Source organism: Eucyclogobius newberryi, unplaced genomic scaffold (assembly GCF_026437365.1).
Source record: "Eucyclogobius newberryi isolate DKJ021-1_F unplaced genomic scaffold, fEucNew1.0.hap1 SCAF_1, whole genome shotgun sequence".
Lineage (NCBI taxonomy): Eukaryota > Metazoa > Chordata > Actinopteri > Gobiiformes > Gobiidae > Eucyclogobius > Eucyclogobius newberryi.
Genome location: NW_027315723.1, coordinates 47,481,857 through 47,502,047, shown reverse-complemented (window position 1 = coordinate 47,502,047; position 20,191 = coordinate 47,481,857). Strand labels below are relative to the sequence as shown.

At 42.9% G+C, this 20,191-nt stretch overlaps 1 protein-coding gene across 4 annotated transcripts in view; it reads right to left on the bottom strand.

Moving 5' to 3' along the window:
- Window positions 1–20,191, bottom strand: part of LOC140361706 (nck-associated protein 5-like) — a 246,145-nt gene that overhangs the window by 113,017 nt on the left and 112,937 nt on the right. The window contains exon 1 of one of the 4 annotated variants that reach the window (XM_072447515.1): window positions 4,045–4,483. The exons of the other annotated variants lie outside the window; for them this stretch is intronic. Within the exon in view, the coding sequence (XP_072303616.1) occupies window positions 4,045–4,073 (29 nt within the window). The 5' untranslated portion in view covers window positions 4,074–4,483. Of the gene's footprint in view, window positions 1–4,044; window positions 4,484–20,191 lie in introns of those variants that run through there. 4 annotated transcript variants of the gene reach the window in all.

Sequence of the window (20,191 nt, the reverse complement as noted above, 5' to 3'; positions counted from 1 at the left end):
GATCCTTTAATTTGTTTTTAAATATTAACTTTTTGTGAAGCTCAAATAAAATGTAATGCTTGAAATGTGTTTTTTGTGTATCCTTTGTAACAGAAAAGCAAACTAGTTGACATCTCATCCCCGGAAACTCACTTAAACTCTTTGGTATTTACAGTGTAGATCTGATGTCAGTTAATCGTCGTTAATATAAAATGATCTGAACAGGCTGATGACAAAGTATTTTAACAGGAAAGGGTAAAATAGCACGTTTGGCCTGAGATGTTGTGATTTGTGTCGAGTGGAATGCCCCTGAGGTGAGCTGAGGTGTGGGAAGTCACATGTCTGCCCCTGATGACAGTAAGTGTTTAAGGCTTTGACCTTGTGAGAACGCTAATGATACGTGTCAACTGCGCGGCCTTTGTCATTTAAAATGTGTTTACTCTGAGAAATGATTGGATAGACTCCTCAGTCCTCTGCGTGGGAGTCTGCCGGAGTCGTTGGACGAGTACTTGGGCGAGCTGAAGAACACTTGTGACTGGTGAATGAGCCGTGGGGTGACTGACAGTATCAAGAGGGTCCTGACCCCCCACACGGACGCTGCCATAAACTGTACTAAAAGTAGAATCCAAAACTCTGGCATGGCATTTGTCTAACTCCTTAGAAGACTTTCCCTCTAGTGGGGCAGTGCATTGAGGCGGTTTGAATGAGGCAAGAAACAATAACTGCTAGCACCAAAATCATCTTTGTGAAAGCAATTGATGAATGATCAAAATTAGTGAATTGTGTTGATGACAGAACTTCAAAAATATGGAGCAACAACCAAATGACATCACCAGGTTTACTTTTTGCTCATTGTAAACAGCAAAACTGCTTCGTTATTGATTTTTCAACCCTACGTGTATGACTCTGGAGTCTGAATTTGTTCTAATAATTACAAGTACGTATAGTGGGCGGGGATAGGGGGAAGGTGAAAGCAGAAAACCTCAAACATGAAGCGATGATGAGGGAACACTCTAATAGCATGGTTAAAAGCTCCAAAAAGAGAAAGTAAATTTCAGCACATACGTTCCTTTAAAGTGATAACTCAGAGGATTTGTCATTGAAACATTAAAAGTTGAGGTTGTAATGGACTTGAACATGGTGTCAACTACTTGACTATGTCAACCCCCAACTTAACAGAAGCTGCCACAGTACGGGACAATACTCAAACTAATTTACAAGGAGAACTTGTTTGTGATTGACAAATAGAAAAAGGTCCATCTTTTATTGCTGACCAGCAGCTGGTCGCGGTGCCAAACACTTGCAAATGCTCAAGGGCTGAGTGACAACATCAACAACTTCCTGGCCCCCCACACTGACCAAAGTGTCAAATATGCAAAACGCAGCACTCTAGAAATAGCAGCAAGCAATAGTTTACTCCCCCAATGTTTTTTATCTTTAACAAATAAAATGTGAATTATAGAAACAAAATGCTCCATAGAATCGACAGGAGCTTGAATGAAGTGTCAAATACAAGGCGACTGATGGCATCAAGAGCATCTCGACCTACCACAGAGACTAGGCTATAAATTATGCTAAAAGTAGAAAAAAGAAATTCCAGTCAGCTCTCATCATGCAAACATTTTAAAAACCGGAGGCCCTAATTTCAAGTAAGGCTTCCCTTGAAAACTGTCACGCAATCTCCTCCTTACGAGATGTTAAGTACTCTTGAGTAGCCAGTTTTGAGTAGATTTAACTACAGTGACAGTGAATTAAACTTAAAACCAGCAACAAGTTTAACCAAATTTTGACATCTTACCAGTTCAAACGCTCACCAAGTAGACTTTGTGTAATAGGCGACATATCTTACAAACTATTTCAAATATTGACTAGATATAACAAGACAAAATATATTCTTTATCATTGCATTTCTACACATTTGCATGCTTTATTTTACTTCCTTGACTTACTTTCCTTGTTTTATTTGAACAGTGTAACCCTTTCCTACATTATTTAAATTGAACATCACATCTTTTCATCACAAAGGGGAAATTCCAACATTACTAAATTATATCATCGTTCCCACACACAACAACGCTAACTCAGATCACATGTTTTTTCTTGATATCGTGCTGCCCTAAAGGAAACAATTAAGTCTCCCAGATCTCAACTGCTGCTATGGTGCAATTTGCAAACTGAAACATAGTAATTGAGGGGAGAAGTGTACTTTTCATCACCAAGCAAGCCTCCTCTGGCATTTCCAATCATAAAGCATGCATTCTGGCACAGGCTATTTTCGACAGATCTTGGGAAAATCTTGCTGAAGAAAAAAAAAAATGTAAATGAAAAAGTCAGCACAAACTAGACAAGATGCCATTTCTTATTGGACAGAATGATGCAACCACCCACACTCTCCCAGTCGTTTACACATCTTTATAGAGCTATTAACAGGTCAAAAATAGTAGTCTGCACAGGTCAACAGAGACAATTAAATCAATGTTTTAATTTTTCTCATCAGTTTTTTCCATATATTCTATTTTTCCTCAATGTCAGGACTTTAACTCAACACCTTCAGGCATGATGTCACAACGAATGTGCTAAAAATAACCCCTCAGTCATTTCATCAGGTCTCAAACAATAAAGAAAAGTACTTTCTACGTTTCACTCCATTTAGAAAGTAGTAGAGTAGATATACAGACATTTGCTCTTCAATGTTGTGAAACCCCCCCAGAAGTATTCACTATTAAATGTTCTTAATGCAAAATGTATATAAAAACATTGCATGACCCAAAACATGCATTGATGCCTCTCCTATAATACATCCATATTCATAGTGTTTAACCAGTCCAGCTCGTGTGCTAAAAGACAATCAGGACAGCCTTTTGACCTGTGCTGACATTGACATATGGACTAAAGCTGGTCACCATGGTCCATTTAAAACACACACTTCTAGAGACCTCGTCCCTGTTTATCTATATTCTCATTCTCTTGGCTACACCCAGTGCTATTCCTGTCATTTCTGCATGGGATTAGTGGGTTGGCCAGCAAATCTTAATCTTCCTGAGAGAGTAGTCATAGGAGAAAATGACATTCTGGCACTTTCAAATCCCCTTTGCTAGTGGATTGTTTTACCTCTAAGTGACAGGTATCTCCTTCCCTCTTTTTGAAATGACAATCTATAAAGGTTTACGCAACAACCTGGCCGCATGTTGTTGCCACTAGCAACAGGACAAGCGAGCCATTCCTTTTAACTGCAAGCTTAAAAAAGAGGAGCGTATGGGGGACATGTGAGCAGGGAAAGGAGATTTTGGACATCTTGATTTAGGCTGGCATTTGCAAGTTATACCATTATTTCAGCAGCTCAGCAGGGAGCACGCTCAGGACACAACCTTGTCATAACGCCACAAGGTTCATCCTGAATCTTGAAAATCAGCATATTTGGAATTGGTTAACATTTACAAGGTACATCAGGGGGCATATGTAGATCGATTTAGCCTTAAAGCAAGTTGAAAGTGAAAAGAAAAAAAAAAATGTACCTTTCGAGATTAGGTGGCATTTGTAAAGTCCAAGAGGCAGAGACTTTTGACAAGTTAATCAATGAATATGTCAACACTGCATAAACTTCAAGCAATAAGTTGTGGGCATGGTACAAACTTGACCGAAAGGAACTCTCTTGAATCAAGTGGCAAGACTCTTTGAACTTGCAAGACAGATTGACAATACTTTGAAATTGAAAGCTAGTGAAACAAAGCATGGCAATTTGACTATATAAATCAAGAATGCCATGGTAATTCTTGGAAATGTTTCTATATTTAACATTTTCTCTCTTACAAATAACATTTAATAGTTAAACCTCAATTTAAAAAGGTAGTCCCTTTAAACTTTCTGTATTTGAAGCATGACATAGCTATTTCCCCTGCAACTGAACTGAAATGTCACCTAACAAGCAGTCATGATGAACACAATCCTGGTGCCTTCCTAGATTGGGGTGCACAAGGCAAGGGACTCCTCTATCAACCTGCAATAATGTCCACAATTCACTCAAACCCGGCTTGTCATCATGCGTCTGGTAATCCTTTGACTTACCCGTGTGGAGATTCAGCATCCTGGTGCATTCAAGGGACATGCATATTGTAAAAAAAAAAAAAGAAGAAAAAATCCACCGGTTTTGCTCCTGCTTTGCTCCGCTTGCAGCTGCTACCCAGTCATCCAGGCAAAGTTAACATCCACAAACCATTGACTGCTTCTCTTCCTCTCTCGTCTCTCCTCTCCTCTGTCTTCTCGACTTGACTAGGATCCTTCCTCCTCCGTAGCTGTCTCGCTCAATCTGGCAACGTGCTTTGACTTTCCTCTCTCTCCGACATCTCTCCTCCTTTCGTATCCCCTTGGTGGCCACGCTCGCGCACACTACCCTTGCTACTCCTGCAAAGCCACTGCTGTCTCTCCGTTTCCCTCGCTCTGCTGTGTTGCTGCTGGCTCCGCTACCCCCGCCCACCCCTCCCCGCCTCCTAGCTTGATCTCTCTTCTGAGTATTCCCCCTGCCTCAGTCTGTCTCTCTCTCTCTCTCTTTTCTCGTTTTTTTCCTACCTCGCAGGACGTTTAACATGTGGTGCTAAAGGGGGAGTTAGATGTTAGATGGTTTGTTCAGCCCGGCTCGCTATAGCTTTGGTGGTAGGACTATTCCCTGAGGAGCGACAGAACTGGGGGTTTCTCTAGGGGGGAGGAGTTATCTTTTTGGGTAGGGGGTCCGGGGAAATGGGGGTGGACATAAACAAAAAAAGCAGCACCAAGCTTGTGATGTTGCGCTAACTAGGGTCTTAACATGGAATAGGAAATGAATGGCAAAGTCTTCAAGTTGAATGAGTTTGTTCACACTTAACTTCTTTATAGGGGCTAATTACATGCTAACGGTTCTAAAGATAGTGCTCATGGTTACAAAGGATGGTCCCCTGTAAAACCAAGCTAGGCAGATTAAAATAGCACCCGCATACAAGCTTGTTAGCGTGTTCCAGCACCAACTGTGAAGTGATCATAACACGGTAGATTTAGCTGACAACTCGGGAATCCTCACAGTGCAAAAAATGAAAAGAGATCTTTGTGTTTCTTGACAACTCAAAAGGCAACAGAGAAGCCAACAAAAAGATATAATTAGGTCAGCAGACAGCTTTTCATCTACTGTCAAAAATCTGAAGCAGGCAATTGTCTAGAGAGAGCAATCAAATGATTATTTTTGTTCTTCGGAGTCGACAGTGGTTTTCTTGGGAGAATCTTGTCTGAATGGAATTTTGCTATAGCAGAAATTCTGAAGTTGTTTGTGCTCGTTTGTCATTTCCAAACAGCAAAAAAAACAACAACTGAGAACTCAACTTTGCCTGAAAGGACGAAAACGTTTCACGGAACAACAAAAAACAAATTAAACATTGAACTATGTTTTTCATCCATTTCAGTGTTAATGTGTAATTTTTTTTTTATGATGAATGCTGCTGTCCACTTTGGCCAGGTCGCCCTTGTAAAATAGATTTAGGCTAATAAATAAAACAAATAAAAACTCAGAACTATGCTAGTATCATTCTTGGTCTGTTTTTAGCTACAAACTAATGTATTCTAAATAGAATTTTAATGTAAGGGGCGCAATGGGTCAATGGACCAATAATTAGTCTGGTGTTTGATCCTTGGTAAAGGTCTGCTCAATAACAAAAATGTTCTGTTATGTCTTGTTTATCTGTTGTTTCTTGCCTTATTTCACCCTTTGTCACAATGTATAGAACACCTTAAAACCTATATATAACGTAAACACCTATATCAAATGTATAAAATAATGTCCATTCATCTATTATGCAGTTGATAAGCCAGTGAACCTCAGGCAGATGAGTAGCTTCATAATCAAGGAGTCAAAAACACCAAGGGAGAAAAGAGTCCTAGGTCCTAGAGGAGAGCTAGGGTCCTCCTGGTCCACTGCGCTACCACCGCTCCAGCTCCGCTCCAGCTCCGCTCCATCTGCCGCAATCAAAATCAGTCTCAGCTCAGCGCCTGTGACAAACTACAGCCCGGAGCTCGCGGGACGCCACGAGAGGACCCAACGGGGGGCAGAGCCTAGCAAAGGGGGGAGTCCTGGCTATTGTCTGGGCCCCAATAGGACCAGTGCGAGGGGGGGCGGGCTCGCAGAGGGTGCAAAAGGCCGATCTGAAAGTGCTCCCAATGACAGGAGCGCTCAGTTAAAAAGAGAGAAAAGAAAGGGACATGGGGTTTGACTTCAGACCTCTAATGTCGCAAGTGTCCCAAATGAGCAATGACACTAACCATGTGAGAAAATTAGTTGGCCCGGGTGCGAGGGGAGGGTGTGGAGAGACTGGGGAAGTTCAGAGGACAGGGAGGTCATGCAAGAGGTAAACAAGCAAAGCTGAGGTGCTGTAAGCTACACTTGAGGGGTGGGCTGCTACTATGGGCTTTAGTGAAGACATGTGCCAGGGCTGCAACTCACGCTCATTTTAGCAGTGATTACGTTTTAGTCGACTTGTCAAACTTATATTAGTTGTACAGTAATACTTGATCAAAACTGCATTATTAATGAAAATTAGATTCAGACATGGGTGTGGGTGTGTGTGTGTGTGCGTAGGTGTGTTTGTTTGTGTGTGTGTTTGTGCGTGTGTCTGTCTGTGTGTGTGTGTGCGTGCGTAGGTGTGTTTGTTTGTGTGTCTGTGTGTTTGTTTGTGTGTGCCTGTGTGTGTGTTTGTGTGTGTAGGTGTGTTTGTTTGTTTGTGTGTGTGTGTGTGTGTGCGCGCGCGCGTGTGTGTGTGTGTGTGCGTAGGTGTGTTTGTTTGTTTGTTTGTGTGTGTGTGTGTGTGAGTCTTTATAGATAACGATTACAGTTTTTTGTTGTCACAATAATGTGTTATTTTAGCCCTAGTTTCAACTGAGAATTATCACATTTTTGCACATGAAATACTGAGAGTGCATGAAAAAAATGTCATACCGGTAAATTGTTTTATAACTGGATTGAATATATTTCAAGAATAGTCAATCCGGGGCCACCACCATCTTCACTTTCCACTACACACTACTTCACAAATATAATTAATGTGCGATCTAAGGACCAAAACGTTTTGTTCCTGGGCTTCGGTTTTAGCCATTGCGAGATAGAGCTTTGGAAGAGACCTACTGTTTTAATCTTTTTCCTGCACATTGTTTATACATTGATTTATTTACTTGTTTATTAAGTTTGCAGCATCCCACCAACAAATACATTTAAAATCTGATTAGCCTCCAAATCTGACATGCCCCGTCTCCCATTTATCACACTTCTCATCTGTGAAAGATTTATGATGTCAGCTGATGATTGGCCTATATTACTGAAACGACATGCAGGGAGGTAATTGCGTTTATCATATCCGCAGCTGCTGTAGCGAGTTCGAACCGATGTGAACGCACAGCCAGCGTGATCCGATTCAACAAGCAGGTGGCCGCCAATTACACCCATTGTCCAATTTGGGACCAAAACAGAGTCAAGACAAATGGAAAGCTAAGTCAATACTAATACTTACATATGCAAATAATCAAGAAATATTAGCGCCAGGGGTATGAGACTAATTTAATTGGAGCATGAAAGAGTGGATTGATGCATAGTTTTATGGCGCCACAAAGACGGGAATGAATATAATTATGAAAATGCGTGCCAATTCTGAAATGAAATATGGTCACGGGTTGGCGGTCAACTTGGTCATTTTGTATAAAGCAATAAAATAAGCAATAATGGGTAAATAATTGAGTTCAAATGTGCATAAAGTGGGTTATGAACTTATGCATAAACAGCCATCAAATAAAAGTGTATTTCTAGACTATATTTACCAAAGCAGAAGACTAATTTGAACAAATAAACACATTTTTTGTCACCGGTTTGTGAGCCAACCTTATGTCCTTTGCAAAAAAACAAAAATGTTGTACTTTTAACAATCGCCGGGCTGCATTCTGTTAATCATATTGCCTTCTATCAAATCCATAACTCAATCTTACCATAACAAATGTTCTCTTGTAAATCAGCTGTGTCTGTAAATGCTCTGATATTGTCTCTGGGCAGATTTGGACGCATCAGCTACAAACACTTGGCTCTGGGCCTTTTTTATTAGCTCAGAAATACCCCGGAGGAAAAAAAAACTGTTCACCTGCTGCACGCAACGCCTGGCCAGACACGACACACCCAATGACAGAACGTGCCGGCACAGATCATTCATTGAGAGATTTGAATATGATATGAATTGTTGGAATAGTTTGTATCTGAATATTGTCAATACGTTTGCCGTCTTTCTCTGCCACAATGTTAGGTAAGGAGTTTCAAGTGTGTTTTTTTGTTTTTTTTTACTGGCTTGAAGGCTTTATTTGATAGAACAGTAGTGTGAAAGGGGGTGCGAGGGGGAACAGACAGTTGGTAAATGTCGAGTGCTGGACTCGACCCTGTGATGCTGCACAACCACCAGTGAAGCACATGTTTCCATATTTCTTAATGAAAATGGCTGCTCACATTTAGTCTATAATCATCCATCTAACAAACAACAAAGGAAAATTAGCATTTCACCAGAATAAGGTAAAAAATCCCAACTTTATGACCAATATTTCACTCTGTCATCACATGCAGTTTAGTGCTTTCCTGTCTGTCCATGACAATTGCCCATTGTCTGAACTCACTTGTAAGACTGTGTGCTGCTAATAGTGTTGATTGAGCTGCTTTTCTTGTTTCTGTGCATTTCTTCTATTTGACACGCTTAAAACGCTGTTATTAAAATACAATAAGTGTATGTTTGATTTGATATTGTATGTTTATGTCCTTGTACATACTATTCTAGAGTTTTATTGTTGGGTAGGCGTTTTGGGCTTGAGTTGTAAGCTTTTCCCTGTTCTGGGTGGGTTTCCTCTGGATACTCCATCAACCTTTAACAAAATACAAGCAGGACAAAAAGCTAAATTGGGGAAGGTACTCTGACTATAAACATTCCTCGAGATCTGAAGATGGGCCCAACAATGACCGCCCACCACTTGGTTCACATTCATTTTCCCTATAGGTTTGACCCAAAAAGAGATATATTTTAGGAGTTTGAAACCTTGTTCTGGGCTAATCATCTATATGATAACAAATGACCACAAGACCTATTTATTTATCTAAAAACTGTTTCTGAAAATGTATAAAACGACCAAGTTATTACAACGTTTTGCAGAATTTTAAGTTTTAGACATCATTTTGGGACTGAAAACAACTCCGGTACAGACATTAATTGCCTTTAAACTCAATTTGTTTGAATTTTTGTCTATGGCAAAAAATGTCCTTCCCAGGATCGCGGCAGACTTCGAAGTGGGAGACTGTTGTCATTAATTTGCCTGGAATGTTCTGCAGTCTGGAATAAACCTGCCTCCATGGGAACATCCAGGCCAAGTTACAGGTCAGCTCTTCGGAGAGGCAACCCTGCTTTTTTTTTTTTGCCATAAAAAGACCTGTAATTGAATCTATACAAGATAAAGAAGTTTAGCGCTGTAGAACAATTCAGACAAAGCTGAACCAGTTATTGTTTCCTTTTAAAACCACACTTTATTCCTCCAACACCGCAACAAATACCATGTTCCATTGCTTTTGCCCTTCCTCCACGATCATTGATCCTTATACTCCGATCCAGTCCAGTGCCTGGAAATCGTAGCTTCAGCTCGCCAGCGCGGCCCAGTCAATGTTGTCGTCTAGGTGTGTGTTCTCAGACAGCCATTAATCACCGTACAACCACAACAAGACGTGCTTTGTTCCCTTGCCTGCGATTAGCTCTTACACGGGGTTTAGGCTGAGACATACTCCAGGAGAACAATGTTTGCTAATACGGGGGGAAAGTACAGGGTGTAAGTTTGGAGACACATCAAAAGTCCAGTGGGAGGAGGGTCACAACTGTGGAGGAGTTGTTTAGCTGTCAACATGGCTGCTGTCTGGAAGGGGGATGGTTAGAATGGCAGGGGAAGAGAGGAGGAAATGCCTAAGATGTAGACAAGGCAAGTGTGTTTACCCGACAGCCTATGGAGCTTAGTGAAACATTGGGTTTTTAAGATATTTTGTCAGATTTTAAGTGTTTATTAACAAGGAAAGAAGTTGCAGTTTTCCTATTTCCTATTATTATTCTTATTTAATGCTTTTCTTAAACACTCTTATTCAATGTTGCTAAGTTATTTCAATTTTACAGTACCAGTACCTTAAATAGCGTATAAAAAAAAGAGCACTTTCTGTTGTATTGAGCTTATATAGTGTATTTTCTTTGCATACTATGACAAAATTGCCTTGTTTGAGCTATAAAACATATTCTAATATTGTTTCCTCATCAAAAACATACCTGGAGTTGTATTTAGCTTCATTTACGCTTATTTAATGAATCTTCCCTCTGAGCGTCACAAAAACAGTCCAAATGTCCTCGTTTTCTGGCATCATAGACAGAGCTCTGAGATCTTCTGTTTTTAAGTCAATTATTACCAGACTCGTTTGGAGCATTTACAACTGCGTCCTCACATTACCATGCCGAGGACAGGCTAGCATTTGTTTATTCTCCCTTTGTGATTTCCTCTGTTGCCAGGAGAGTGCTGACACAATTCCTGATGAGGGATCGCCTTGCAAACCGTAATGTATGTTATGAGCAGACATTCATTTAGGTCCATAAAAATGAGATGCCAAAGCAAAGTGAGTCAAGAGCTTGACGTTGTTCAAGCAAACTATATTTTGTTATGATTATGGGGCATTTAAGTTCAGCATTAGTGACTCACTGCTCACTGCTTCTTGCTTGGACCAGTTCACGTCACCACGATCCCGAGATGAGGCTTAGTTTTTAGACACAATTTTGAAACCACCTTGGACCCTCATGTTTTCTGTCCCCATTTCCCAACAGAAACAACTGGTTGATGTCCAAAGCCTTGTCTTCCATATCGTCTCTGTCACTCTGCTGATGTGGCACTGGTGGAAAAGCCCAGACTCCTCACATGACGTGTGATTTGAGCAGAAGATGAAGTGTGTAATGGAATAATGGCCGTGGTACACCTCCGTCCTGTCCCATTAGAGCTGGGGATGGGGGCGATGGAGGCGGACGTGTCCCCCTCCTGCTGGTGGTCCACGGAGATACCATTTGTGAAGCAGGAAGAGCCGTGACTAGGTGGGATTGACAAGGTTTAACAGATGATTATCTCAAATTAATCTAGCCATCTAACCCCACAAATAAATCTGAATATGTAAAGTGAAATCACATTTGACAGAATCTATATAATTTTATTTGACAAGACTGTTATTATATTATAAAACGTTGCAAAAAATCCTCTCAATACCTCGTTTGGGTGCAAAACACTTGCAAAATGTAAAGTGTGCTGCCGGCTACACATTTACAGACACTCCATATTTGAGCCTTTGTTGCAGTTGGCCAGAACTAATAACTCTTCATACCTCTCTTCAAATCCATCCGTCCCCTTCACTTGTGCATGTTGTAACTAAATAGATAGATATTCATCCCCAAAGATATTCCAGATCAGATGCAGAAACATTTTCACTGCTCTTCCCAGTCGCCTTGTGTCCCAGTCAAAGGTTTCGGTGCAGGTCAGCGAATTGTGTGTCAGGACAGTTTGAGGAGAATGACAGCCTTTCAGGACAAAAGACTCCGCTGTGTCCAGCTCCGGCCATCACAGCCAATGTCCAGGGATCGAACTGCTAAACTATTGGTGTCTTAACTTCTCAAAGCACTTCACTGTCCTCTTACTCGGACTCCGCACATTTACATTAGGACTTCCTCTTTCCTGTACCTGTTCCTCGCCCAACAAACTCTATTCATCCAAACTAAATATATTGTTCCCAGAATTTGTTAGCTCACCATGCGGAAATAAAATCCTCTAACTAGATTTGAATAATCTGGCAGTCCAGGGAGATGCTACCACCATACCACCATCTCTCCTCTGTCAGTATTCTTTGTGGCTGCACATCCAAGTCTATTAAGTTCTTCTGAAGACTTTCTTATCAAGATCTGCTGTGAGATTCCTTCCTCCTTTGTGCTCCTAACCCGTTTCTTTATTTTGGCTAACACCTGTGTGGCCATCTCCGAAAACATCCTCCATTTTCAGATAAGAACACTCACGATCCTGTCTGTCCCAAAGTGTTGAGGGATTGGATATTTAAGCTTACCGTGACTGCATTCCAGCTAGAAACTTTTTAAATAACTCTTCTAGTAACTGCAAATCAGACATCCTTCTTCAAAGGATACGAATCGATATTTGGGTAGTTGACGATGACATTTAATTAAAGAAAATCCTTGGATGGCACCTGTAAATGGAATTGTAGGGTGGATTCTAGAGATTTGGCGTCACTCTCGCTAACAGAATAGCATTTTAAACATCAATACTCATCGGCATATTGATTTGACGTTTTGGTCTTTGCATATAATCAGCAGTAATACAGTGACCCGGTCTGCGTGGTTTACGGCAGTTAGTGGTAAAGGTCTGGCCACTTAATGCATTTGACTCCATTGAAAGGCCTTGGACTACCTGCTGATTTGACAGATGCAGAGTCTGGCACAAAAGAATCAATCATGGTGAAGAATTGGTGGGAGTCGTTCCAAACAGCTGGGATGGTGGTAGAGAATCTGCAATATATGCAAAGTTAGAAGAGGAAATTACAATATGCAACTGCTAAAGTGTATCAATTATTCACTATCTTTCCACTTTCTATTTGGAAGAATAATGGCCTGTTTTCCATTTCAAGTGGCAACGCTTCTGGTCTTCACTATATCATTTCCAACAAACCTTTGTGACTAATCGGTCTATTAAATTTAACATTTTATAGGGCTGTTCAATTAATCAAAGTTTCAAATAGTCAAATGTCAACTCGGGTCTTCTTTGATAGTTATAAAGCCAATCCTCTGTCAGTAAAGGCATGTGGCTTGAACATTGCAGAAATAAATCGTATTCTTTTGGTAGTAAATGGCACTGTTGAATAATCTGTATGTTTAAAATATTACTGCAACCACATAATGCAAAGTGATGTACACAGGGGAGGGAGTTTATATGTTTTTCTATGACAACAACTACTTAAATGGCCAGATCAGGAATTCTCAAACTGTGTTACATGGTACAAGGTGGTACATGAGCCTGTTCTGGTGATATGCGGACACCTTTTCAATTCTAGTATTTGCCTAATTTAGAGTAATTTCTATCAGCTCTTTTCTCCTCCATGTTTAGACCTGGTTTAGCCCTAGTTTAGACCAGGTATAGTCCTCTCATAGACTTAGTTAACCTGGTTTAAACCTGGCGGTACTCGGATTGTTATACATTTCTTGGGGGGTACTTGCTGGGAAAAGTTCGAGAACCACATGGCTAGATCATTCTTTGAGCTTATTAGCGCTACTATTGTGTAATACCCCCATGGAAAACTCTCCTAAGCTTTTAAACATATGTAACTACCTCTAAGAACGCAAACCATTTCAACATTTCACCCTTCCTAACAAGTCTCATAAAATCACCCTCCTGCTTGTTTACCGCACGGAAAACAGTAAATCTATTTAGTTTAGTACCACATTTTTACTGGTTAGCTCCATACTTAACCTTGAATGCACCATAGGGGAGAGCATCCCCGCATATCACTGTACGCCAGTTCAGTGACCGCAGACGGAGCGACCTTGGGGAGCCATCAATAAAAAGCTTCATTAACTCATTCTATTAACCCCATAAAATGGTCCTGTGCATTTAGCCAGGGCTGGACTACTCTTCCCATGATGCAAAGGGATTTTACAGGACCAGGGAGACAGGGTGAGGATACATGAGAAGAGGCAGTATTAGCAGCAGGAGTAGGGGCAGGGGGAGCAGAAGAAGTAGTGGGTGGAGTGGTGTTAGGTGTGGTATAGAAGTAGTGGTCAGAACTACATTACTCATTCACTCCCGATGGTGGTAAGCTTTTATTGTAGCCACTGAGTCAGACTGACAGAAGCGAAGTGGTCAATCAGCAATGTGGGTGAAGTGGCTTGTCTGAGGACACAACAACAGCATTTGGTGTTCCAGTGGCCTTCCATCCAAGTACTGACCAACCCCTGGCCTGCTTAGCTTCTGAGATCTGACAGGATCAGGCATAGACAAGTAGGTATGGCCACAAGTAATAGTAGTTGGGGCAGGTTACCTTTCACAGCAAGATGAATGAACTGTGACATCTGTAAATTCTACAAACTCAGGAGAATTCATGTTGTCAAGCTCTCGCTGTTCTGATTGGGCTCGACCCACCAGTGGCACAGGGATTAGACCAATCACAGGGCAGCATTGCGGTTTCGGGTGACACGCAGAAGGGAGCTCTTTGTAGATGTGTAGATGGGGGGAAATGTCCATGCTTTTTCTCTGACCTGGATTCAACAAAAGTTTGATTTCTTTGCTTGTTCTGCTGTTGTGGCGCTTCAGTTTGAAGAATTTGTCAGAAGAATTGCTCTCTTGATAACTGTAGAAACCGAATTAAGGGCCCTGCTCATATCAAGCTGACTTCTGCCGGTAAAGGGACGGGAATAGTGGCGGACACAGTGGTAGGAGCAGAGGCACAAGTAGCGGTAGGAGTCGGGGCAGGGGAAAACCTGGCAGCAGGGATAGAACTGGCAGTAGGGGTAGTGGCGATAGTACCGGGAGGAGCAGTGGTAAAAGTAATAGCAGGAGTAGTAACAGCTCTGCAGTGAAGTGTCAGATGGCAGCGTCAGGATTAATTGCTTGGAGGGATTTGACAGTGGCTGGAGCTGTTAGGTCGTGGTGACAAATGGAATGGGGATCAACTGAGAGCAGCTGATAACAACTAGACTTTACTGAGAAATGTGTTAAACCAGATGTGCAAAGCAATACAGTCATCAAAATATGACATGTATTTTCTATATCTTTAAATATGTCCCTTTCAGATACTATGTTGCTATATAAGCCTAACAAAATAGGTTAATATACACGTCTTGGATTCATAACATGTCAGCATGTCAGCTATAGCCATATCTCACATAAAACGAAAGTTATTAATCAAACTGCTAAATCTATAACTCCCCTCTTCCATAGAATGCTTTGCTATCGATTGTAACAACAAATGCACAAATAGGTATGCATTTAATTTTTCAAGTAAAAAATACATAATTTTGTAACTTTTATGAACACATTTGACGGATTATGACGTGTTATGTTTTTGTTTGCAGCATGATTTGTTGATTTATTGCCAGGAAACCCAAAGTTCAGAGCCCACGATTTAAAATGTGTCTACCTCCAGATTTCACATGAAAGCCAATCTCCTTTTATGGGCTCAGCCTGGTGTGTTTTAACATCGAACGGGATCTTAAGGGGACTATTTTCAAAGGCGTCTAGTCCACATTCCAGCGGCCACGATGAAAACCATTGATTTCCTTGGTCTCCTAGCTTCTAAGTGACCTCCAAATGCACGGATTAGCCCCTTGGTCATTCACTTCAGAGGGCTGGATCCCAGCTATGGAAGCATACTAGGATCAAATTATTGCATTAGACCAGGCAACTTATCCTATTAAAGTTGTAGAAGGCACGGCTGGGCATTGGCTCCGAGGTCTTTCATGTACAGTACAAAGATGGCCACAAGTCTTTGAGGACAAATGTGCCTTGTAGTCAAATGGGCCTGACATTCAACTTTACAAAAGGCTTAAGTAGATTGAGCTTAATTGAGCTTGATAAGATATTGAGAAGCAATTATGAAATTCTTTACAGGGTTTAACTCAGTTAAAATCAAAGAGTTGGGAATTAAGATCTAACAGGAAAGCAAAGAGCCAAAATAAGATAATCTAAATTGCCTTCAATGAATATACTATACCTGTAATGATAATTACAAAAGCAGCCATTTCCTCATATTCAGAGTCAATTTGAAAGGTGACAAATTTGACAGACTGGACAAAATGGGACATTTATTTTGGCTTTAATCTTCTTTTTAATTTCATGTGTTCTGTGCTCTGTCTGGTCTTGTTCTGTTATAATGTGTTATAATCTTGAAAAATTAAAGAAAGAAAGAAAAAAGTTGATATTTCAAAATAAGAGGGCAGCTCACAGCAGCCTCCTCACAAGAGCCAAAACCAGACTTGGTCAGATTACTTTGTAAATATCATTTTATTACTGATACAAAAACTAATCCCTCCCTCTAAAAGTAATTTAGCAGCAGAAGCTTCGCGTCCTCCATAAACCAAGTTGTATTTGTTTAGGTTCACAGCTGATATGTGTATTTTATCAAAAGATGTAGCGCGTGACCTAGTTACCTTCTTACTAATTACGACACACACAACACACAGTTTTGGTTTTGTCGTTTTTCTTTGCCGAGGAGGAGGGTCTAAAGACAGAGGATGTAGGGACATTTGCTAATTTCCAACGAACATTGGCCTTTAAGGCAACTGCTGTTGAGATTTTGGGCATTACAAAATGAATAATGCTTTAGATTAATGCATTACGTCATAAGGCGCTGGTACAGCTGGCAGCCCGGTGTAAACGCTCTCTATTCTTTCTCACACTTATTGTGCTTTATCTCCTATATTTTGTAAATATAGTTGGTATATTTTTTCTATTTTACTGTACGATAGGGACACGCGCTGGAATAGTTTTTTAATTCAACTGTTTTTGACTTTTTTCGGCTGGATTTGAGCGTTTTTCGTTGCGTTCGTTGTGTTGTTGTGACGTGAGCTAGCTCCGAGCGAGCCCACCAGCCCCCCCGCGCCCTCCGGCCGCGCTAAAGTACGGCGTGTCGTCGGTACACGTTTATGTACACGTTTATATGAAAGAGGAACTTCACGAACGATCGGGACATGCACTGGAATCGCTTTAAATTAACTTGTTTTGACTTTATTCGGCTGGATTGAGTGTTTTCGTCGTGTCGTTGCGATGTGCCTTGGCTCTGAGTCCCCGGCTCCGGCCCCGCCCCCCGGCCGGCGCCGTACCGCGTTTACACAAAGGAGGAACTCATGAAACTGCGGAGAACAGTCGTCTTACCCGGAGATCGTCACGTTATCCCGGCGGACATCCTAAGGAAAACGCAACGAGGCAGACGGGCTGGACGTAAACTCCGAGAGAAGAGAGGGACAAACAGGAAGTCGGTTCCCGCCGTAGTCATGGGTAACGTGAGGTCCCTTCAAAATAAAATGACGGAAATAGCGAGCCTCATGCGGTCCCAGAGGATTTATAGGGACAGCAGCGTCTTGATTTTCACAGAGACCTGGTTAACAGCAGAAATGCCAGACTCTATTGTAGGTTTGGACAATTTTCATCTGCTGCGGGCGGACAGAACGAGAGAATGCGGGAAGAAAAGAGGTGGAGGTCTGGCGGTGTATGTGAACACGAGCTGGTCCAAACCCGAACACTGCACAGTGAGGGAGCAGCTATATAACAAGGATATTGAACTATTGGCTATTGGCATGAGGCCATATTATCTGCCCCGGGAGTTCTCACATGTGATTTTGATCGCAGTCTATGTGGCCCCGTCTGCCAATGCTGAAGATGCTTGTGAAGCACTGCTCTCCTGCACTTGTAGGCTGCAAACACAGCATCCACAGGCTCTCTTCCTCATCTCTGGTGACTTTAACCACGCTTCTCCCTCTTCTGTTCTACCAACATACACCCAGTATGTTACCTGCCCCACCAGAGAGAATAGAACATTGGACTTGTTTTTTGCCAACACCAAGGAGGCTTATTCTTCTTCCCCCCTCCCTCCCCTGGGCAGCTCGGACCACAACCTTGTACATCTGAGGCCTGTGTATGAACCCATCGTGCGCAGGCAGCCTGTGGTGTCCCGTGAGGTGAGGATGTGGTCTGCTGAGAGCGAGGAGGCTCTGAGGGACTGCTTCAGCATCACTGTCTGGACTGAGCTTTATGACCCACATGGGGAGGACATCAACACCATCACAGAGTGCATCACGGACTACATCAACTTCTGTTTTGAGAACATTGTTCCCTCCCGGACGGTGCGGTGTTTTCCAAACAACAAGCCATGGATTAACCGTGAACTGAAGGCTCTGCTGAAGGAGAAGAAGAGAGCCTTCAGGTCAGGGAACAAGGAGGAGCTGAGGACTGTGCAGAAGGAGCTGAGGAGGAAGATCAGGCAGGCTGAGGCCGGCTACAAGAGGAGGATGGAGGAGCAGCTGCAGCAAAAGAACATTCAGGGAGTGTGGAGGAGCCTGAAAACCATCTCGGGCTTCAAAATCCCCCCTGCCCAGACAGAGGGGGATCTACAGTGGGTGAATGATTTAAATGCTCACTTCTTGAGGTTTGATCGGTCACCCGCCCCTCCCCCTGCACAGCTGCATGCTCCCTCTTCCACAGCTGGACAATGCCCTGCATCTGTTCCTCTTCGCTTATCTGCCCCGGACCATCAGCTCCCCACTTCGCCTGGACTCACCCATCCCCCCATCACACGGTCCCCCTGCCAACCACTGACTGTCACAGCAGCACAGGTGAGGAGTGAGCTGAAGAGGATTAAAGTGAGGAAGGCAGCAGGACCTGATGGCATCAGCCCCAGGCTCCTTAAGTCCTGCGCAGATGAACTGTGTGGAGTTATGGAGCATGTCTTCAACATGAGCCTGATGCTGAGGGTGGTACCACAGGTCTGGAAGATCTTCTGTCTGGTACCTGTGCCTAAGACACCGCGCCCCACCTGGAAAAGCCTGGCAGCTCTGTGAGGATTCTGTTCTTCGATCTTTCCAGCGCCTTCAACACCATCCAGCCGCTGCTCCTGAGGGACAAGCTGGAGACGGCTGGTGTGGAGTATGACCTGGCAGAGTGGATCCTGGACTACCTCACAGACCGACCCCAGTTTGTGAGAGCCCGGTGTGAACTGTGTGTGTCTGACACTCGGACCTGCAGTGTGGGGGCGCCCCAGGGCACTGTCCTCGCGCCCTTTCTCTTCACCCTTTACACTGCAGACTTCAGACATGACACGGACAGCTGTGTCCTGCAGAAGTTCTCTGACGACTCTGCCATCATCGGACTCATCACGGACGACGATGACGCGGAGTACAGAGGACTGGCGCAGGACTTTGTGGACTGGTGTCAGCGGAACCACCTCCTCATCAACGCAGGGAAGACCAAGGAGATGGTGGTGGATTTCCGCAGACGCCACCCCACTGCCCCCTCGCCAGTGAACATCCAGGGACGGGACATTGAGAGAGTGGACTCATACAAGTACCTGGGTGTTCATCTGAACCACAAACTGGACTGGACTCATAACACAGACGCACTGTACAGGAAGAGCCAGAGTTGGCTCTACCTCCTGAGGAGACTCAGGTCTTTTGGAGTGACAGGGCCACTCCTGAAGACCGTCTACGACTCTGTGGTGGCATCGGCCCTCCTGTATGGTGTGGCCTGCTGGAGCAGCAGCATCACAGAGAGGGAGAGGAAGAGGCTGGACAGAGTCATCAAGAAGTCCAGCTCCGCCCTGGGCTGTGCTCTGGACTCGGTGCAGGAGGTGGGGGACAGGAGGGTCCTGGCTAGATTCACATCTATGCTGGACCATGAGTGTCACCCCCTGCAGGACACTCTCTCCGCTCTGGAGAGCAGCTTCAGTGAGAGACTGATCCACCCTCGATGTGTGAAGGAAAGGTTCCGTAGGTCTTTCCTTCCTGCTGCTGTCAGACTTTATAACAAAAACTGTTAGTACTGAACACTCGCAATACTGACCTAACCTAATACTGATGTGCAATTCTGTCATATGTGCAATTGCTGTTGGAATTCATGTGCAATTCATGTGCAATTACTGTGAAATTCATGTGCAATCTATGTGCTGTCGTGACACATATTCATGTGCAATTACTGTCGGGATCACATGCAATGGTATTTATTTATTTATTTATTTATTTGTCTATGGGAGTTTTTATTTATTTATAGGAGATCTTCTACTGAAAGTGTTTTTCAGACTTCCTATAAGTGATCTGTTCTTCTGTATCTACCTCTATCTACCTGCGTTGCACCAATGAAATTTCCCCATGTGGGACAATAAAGGAATATCTTATCTTATCTTATCTTATAACTAATGCACATAATTGGGTGCACGGTGGCAGAGCAGTTGGCGCTCTTGCCTCCCAAGAAAGAGATCATGTGTTCAATTCCCGGGCCAGACCAACATCACATGATCTCTCTGGTTGGAGTCTGTATGTCCTCCCCGTGTTACTGTGGGTTCTCTCCGGGTTCTCTGGCTCCTCCCACCGTCCAAAGACATGACATGCATGTGTTAGGCACAAGTTGGCCA